Source organism: Octopus bimaculoides, chromosome 8 (assembly GCF_001194135.2).
Source record: "Octopus bimaculoides isolate UCB-OBI-ISO-001 chromosome 8, ASM119413v2, whole genome shotgun sequence".
NCBI lineage: Eukaryota > Metazoa > Mollusca > Cephalopoda > Octopoda > Octopodidae > Octopus > Octopus bimaculoides.
This window is the reverse complement of record NC_068988.1, coordinates 84,325,792-84,331,877: the sequence shown is the minus strand read 5'-3', so window position 1 is coordinate 84,331,877 and position 6,086 is coordinate 84,325,792. Positions and strand designations below refer to the sequence as shown.

Sequence of the window (6,086 nt, the reverse complement as noted above, 5' to 3'; positions counted from 1 at the left end):
TAAAGCAGTCAAGAAAATTGGATTAAAACTTATGTGAAGAATGGGAGAAAAAAATGTCTTTGAAAAACAAAACTGTTGAGAGGGAGAGAGAGAGAGAGAGAGAGAGAGAGAGAGAGAGAGAGAGAAGACAGTTTTCAATGAACTATATCAACATCCAATTGTCTGCTGCAGAAAAACTCCACAGAAATGAAACCAAACAAATCTGCCACCACCATGTTCACCCCACCTCCTCTTTTCTTTAGTTTTGTCCTGCTCTTATTATACATTATTCTAGATCTTTCTTTCCTACAGTAGTTTTACATCCAATTTTTCTGTGCAAGAATGATTTGAACAACACAGCTTTGTTGACTTCATTGTTGCTGTAGTCATGTTTTTCATGCGTAAGACATATGTCTACCTCTTTCAATTGTTAATAACTCAAGTATGATTCAGGAGTGGAACCTGTCAGATATCTAGACTATAACAAAGTATTATGAGTCTTACTCAAGAAACATAATGCAAACATCCACAACCATCACCACCATCCTCATTATAATCCTTTCTTCTTGTCTATAAAATAGTAAAAGGATGAAGAGTAGTGTCCATGACCTTTGTAGGCCACACTCTCAGACTGGCAAGAAAGAGAGGGGTGGTGTCCAGTTTGAACATCTACAAGAAAACTGAAGTGGAGCTGGAGGGCTTGTCTGAAGGCTTGCAACAGAGTGAACCCTACTAAAAGCACTTAAAGAATAGGTAATGGTGCTAAAACAGACAGTATCTAAGGCCAACATGATTGCTACAATCACTAGTCCCTTCAGGTAGAAACTCCTTAAGATGTACCCGGTGTAAGCTATGGACACATAAAAGGTGGAGCAATATCAAAGGAGGGTTAACCGGGAAGATAGTTTTTGTGTGTGGCAGATGCAGAGGGGCAACAATAAATACCAAAGACATACAGAAAACATTCCATCACATGCCAGAAGACAAAAAACGAAGTAGTTGATAGCTTCTGTTACCTAGGTGACCAAGTCAGTAGCACGGGTGGATGCTCCGAGAGCGTAGCTGCTAAAGGAATAGCCTGAGAAAAGTTCAGAGAGTTCCTTCCTCTGCTGGCGACAAAGGGCCTATCGCTCAGAGTGAAAAGTAAACTGTATGATGCATGTTTGCAAATATGCCATGCTACACGGCAGTGAAACATGGGCTGTGACTGCTGAGGACATGCACAGGCTTGAAAGAAATTAAGCTAGTATGCTCCACTGGATGTGTAATGCCAGTGTGTATACACTGAAGCACCCTGAGAGAAAAGTTGGACATAAGAAGCATCAGATGTGGTGTGCAACAGAGATGACTGTGCTGGTATGGTCATGTGTTGTGTATGAATGAGGACAGCTGTGTGAAGAAGTGTCACACCCTAACAGTGGAAGGAACCTGTTGAAGAGGTAGACCCAGGAAGACCTGGGATGAGGTGGTGAAGCACGACCTTTGAATGTTGGGCCTCACGGAGGCAATGACAAGCAACCGAAATGCTGTGCTTGAGAAGACTCAGCAAGCCAAGTGAGATTATAGCTGTGGCTGATGCAAGTGTCGCATAACCAACCCGTTTAAAAGTACCCTTCAATCGTTGGGTGTTATGCTGCGCTTGAGAAGACCTGTTGAGTCAAGTGAAATCATCGTGGCCGATGCCAGTGCCACCAGGCTGGCACGTAAAAAGCACCATTCAAGCGTGGCCAATGCCAGTACTGGTGGCATGTAAAAGCACCATTCAAGCGTGGTCAATGCCAGTGTCACCTGACTGGCTCCTGCGTCAGTGTGACATGTAAAAAGCACCTACCACACTCTTGGAGTGGTTGGCGTTAAGAATGGCATCTAGCTGTAGAAACCTTGCCAGAACAGATTGGAGCCTGGTTCAGCCTCCTGGCTTTCAGTCCTTAGTCAAACCATCCAACCCATGACAGCATGGAAAGTGGATCTTAAACGATGATGATGATGATGACGACCACCCACATTTTTACATACCAATTGTAACCTTGTTTTATTTAATCAGATTTTGTGAGAGAAGGATATGCTTACATTGACAATATAAGAATAAGACAAACATGTTAAGAAATGTTACCTTTCTTCCCCCATACCTATGGAAAAATTGAAGATATTAGCCATTAACTCATGGTTTTTTCCTTCATTGCATATTTATTTCTAGTTAGGTTTTTAACGATTTTCAAATTAAATGTTAACACTAACTTATCCTTATATCTATAGTCCCTCCAGTCTAATCCTTATATCTATAGTCCCTCCATCTATTTATCTAATGCATCAGTGTGTCTCACAATCTATTTATGTATAGTTAATTTTCTAAGATTCCATGTACAAAATATGCTAACACTGATTCCCCTAGATTACTTATTTTGAAGAAGTCAAAAGCTAATATGGCATTCAATATAACACTGAATGGAAGGTGAAAGGAGCTGGATTGCTAGCCTCAAGACCATAAGTTCAAATTGCAGCTACATCCATTATGTTGTGTCTCTGGGGCATTACTCTGACCAGTAAATTCAAGTTTAATGCATTAAATATATTATTAAAAATGCTAGAAATAAATGTGATGAGAAAAAAAAAACACTCATCAATGAAGAATATCATTTCCATTTTATAAATTTTCGGAGATGTATGGTTGACAACTCTGTACATATTTCAGTATTATTCTGACTTCACCAGGAAAACAAAGTTCCCACTATTTGGTGAATTAGTGATGAAAGAATCACTACACTACACAAATGTAAAAGGCTAGTTGTAGGATGAAAAAAAAACCCATTTAGAAATACAATAATTCAGAGATGCCATTTGCATGAAAAACAATACTGCCTACATACCTAATGCAAGGAACATTAGAATGCTAACTAAAAATACAGGCTTGACTCAGATTGCCTAATTTACCAAACTCAAACAAGTTTCACTACTACTTGATATTTGAATGGTCCATTATAAGGGGTTGGGGAAAAACACTCAGCTGCAATGGAAAAAAAAAGCTGTGCAAACAAAAAAGAAAAAAATCCACCCTATCAATGGTAACATGGAAAAATGGATGTGAAACAGTTAAAAAGAAAAAAAAAAAAACTTCAATAAGAAATACAAATATCAAAGACATCTGAGTACCATATATTCCTTATTAATTACAATTGGTAGTACCAAGGTTTTTGAAACAAAACCTAAACATGTCCAGTAAGCTATGTTACACATCAAAATGATTTCGAGGTAGATGTTTAGTCTTTCACAGAAAATTTAGAAGTAGGTAACTAGTACACCTAAACAATTATAAAATTCTTTTCAACATAAAATCAAACTGCTTACATTTGATGAGTGAAATTTGCTCTTTTCCCCTGTCCTCCTATTATCACTTACTGAAACACAAACTTGCTTGTAGATGAGATACATATACATTTCTTTCTAGGCTGTCGAATGAATTTTAAAAAAAATTGTGCTTGTTAAAAAGCGTCATAAAATTTGATGGGGAAACATTTTCCTCTTAATCCTCCAGATGTATTAATTAGCTTGCTGCCCAAGGGTTAGCCTTGGCATCAAAAACTTAAGGACTACCAAGATTCATAACGTGCTGTAGCTATGTCATATTTTCAAAACCAGGAAGCATATTAATTTCATTATCAGCTGTAATGCAAGGCTTATGCACGCAGGTGCATGCATATACACACACACACACAAAAATTCACACACACTCAGATACACACAGTTTAAACTCAAACTATAGTCTGCTTAATGCTTAACTATCATCAAATAGCAATTTTATATTAATTTTCACAATGTGCAGGTATATTGTGTGCAGTTAATATTAGTAAGATGTGTTTCAAATCAAACATGCTTTTTCTTACATTCTCATAACATGGCAGTTTAATTACAGCATCAAGAATTTACCAGATTTTTTTTTTCCATTTTTCTTATACATTTAGTTTCAAATAACAATTCCAATACCATGCATTGTTTTCTTTATTCTTTTTTGCATATACCTGATTGTAAGCCTCAAAAGGTAGGTTTGTGACTAGATTAGTAACTTTAATCATTTATTATTATTATTAATTCTTTCTTTAACAGGAAATGCTAACAAAATGGAACATGCTAGATTCAATACTAATAGTGTGTGGCAAATGTAAAATTCCAATTTCGGTGAGTGCTTAAAGAGCTCCAAATTCTTGAAGAACAAAAGCACGAAAACCATGCTTAGTCGATTAACTCACGCTTAGTATCTTTCTTCCGGCGAGAAACGCATAGATTTTCACCTGAGATATCAAGTAGGAATCCAGTTGAAGACAGAATAGACAGAGTTTGGTTGAACACAAAGACATGGCAATGGTAAAGCTCAGGAATTTTACTTCATAGGTAAACAAAATATTTACTACACATTGGTGTGTGTATATATGTGTGAGTGTTTTTGTGTATAAGGAGTATCACATCAGATTTGCATGCACTCCACATACTATCAATCTTCCCTATATTCCCTGGCACCCTACCAGGCTATCTGGTATCAACATCTATCATTCACTGTTACCATTTATCCTCTACTTTTATTATCCTTCACTCTCTCAGCCCCTTTACTACCTTCTTATCACTATCATTCTGTTTCTACCATCACACTCTTGCTCCTCTTTCCTGCCCCTCCTTGTTCTTTTATTATTGTTGTTCTCGTGTTCTGCTCCTCAGTTACAAAGGGAGCCTTGAGAGAACAAAACAAACACACTGATGGGGACTCTCTAGTTTTAAAGGATAGAAGACAATTCCACTAGTGTTGGTGTCACTATAAATGCACTCAGGATACACAGTAAAGCCGTTTGGGAGTGAACAGAGACATGGAGGTGAGAGGAGCCTTTATTCTTGTTGAGGACATAGTAACCACTCTCATGCTGGTGCCATGAAAAAATGTGCCCAGCTTACTCAGTAAATTATGACATTAAGAAGAAGCCTTTAGTCTTACTGAGGACATGACAACCTCTCTAGAGTTGGTGCCTTGAAAAAATGTACCCACTACATTCTGTAAAGTGATTGGTCTTAGGAAGGGCATCCAGCTTTAGAAACCACGCCAAAAAGGAAACACAAGCAAGATATGGTTCTTTGGCTCCATCTAGTTGAGTGGTAACTGGATAAGAACTGACATGCACTTTGCTGATCCACCCAACCCTTAACTGTAAGGAAAGCGGAAATAAAACAATGATGATGATGATGTAGTGTGTGTGTTATAGGCTTATATATACATACACACACACATGAACATATATAATGTAAGTTATGTGAAGAATAAAGAATCATTGAAGTTGGAATACAGAAAATCATCTGAGGACCACAATAGTTATACTTTACTTTGGTACGGGGTACTTTGTCCTCTGGTTTGCAAATACAAATACATATATAATTTTTTTATCTAACTCATTTCAGTGAGTGGACTATGGCCACCTTGAGACAACCCTGAAGGGTCTTAGTTGACCAAATCAACCACTAAGTTATGGGAAGGGAAACAAATCAACATCGGTTAAGCAGTGGTGAGGGACAAACACAAAGAGACACACCATCATCATCTGTCCATTTTCTATGCTGATATGGTCTGAACAAGTTGTCACAGTCTGGGTTATCTTGCACACAGCAACAACCTGCCCAAAATATGAACTGGGTGTATTTCATCATGCTACAGGCCTGAAAAATGTTATCGCAAACACAGAGGACTTTAAGTCCCACTACACCTTGCATCAGTTCTTATTCAGAATTATTGTCCTCTCAGATGGATAACCCTGCATTGCAACTTACAGAATCCACAATTTGTGGAGGATGATTTTATCCATCATCATCATTTAACATCTATCTTCTATGCTAGCATGGGTTGGGTGATTTGACAGGAGCTGGCAAGCCAAAGAACTGCACCAGGCTGTCTGTTTTGGCATGGTTTTTATGGATGGATGCCCTTCCTCACAAATCTCAATATGTCACGTGTACATTCAAACACATATATACTCTAGTTCATGTTATGAGTACTTATTCTCTTGTTTCTGTGTATGTGTGTGTGTGTGTGTGTGTGTGTGTGTGTGTGTGTGTGTGTGTGTGTGTGTGTGTGT

The 6,086-nt window shown here is 37.9% G+C and overlaps 1 protein-coding gene across 6 annotated transcripts in view; it reads right to left on the bottom strand.

Annotated features, from left to right (window-relative positions):
• LOC106874006 (focal adhesion kinase 1) overlaps positions 1–6,086 on the bottom strand; it is a 242,624-nt gene that overhangs the window by 78,672 nt on the left and 157,866 nt on the right. For 5 of the 6 annotated variants that reach the window (XM_052970233.1, XM_052970234.1, XM_052970230.1 and 2 more), the window contains exon 14: positions 4,224–4,265. The exons of the other annotated variant lie outside the window; for it this stretch is intronic. In XM_052970233.1, coding sequence (XP_052826193.1) covers positions 4,224–4,265 — 42 coding nt within the window. The remainder of the gene's footprint in view (positions 1–4,223; positions 4,266–6,086) is intronic. 6 annotated transcript variants of the gene reach the window in all.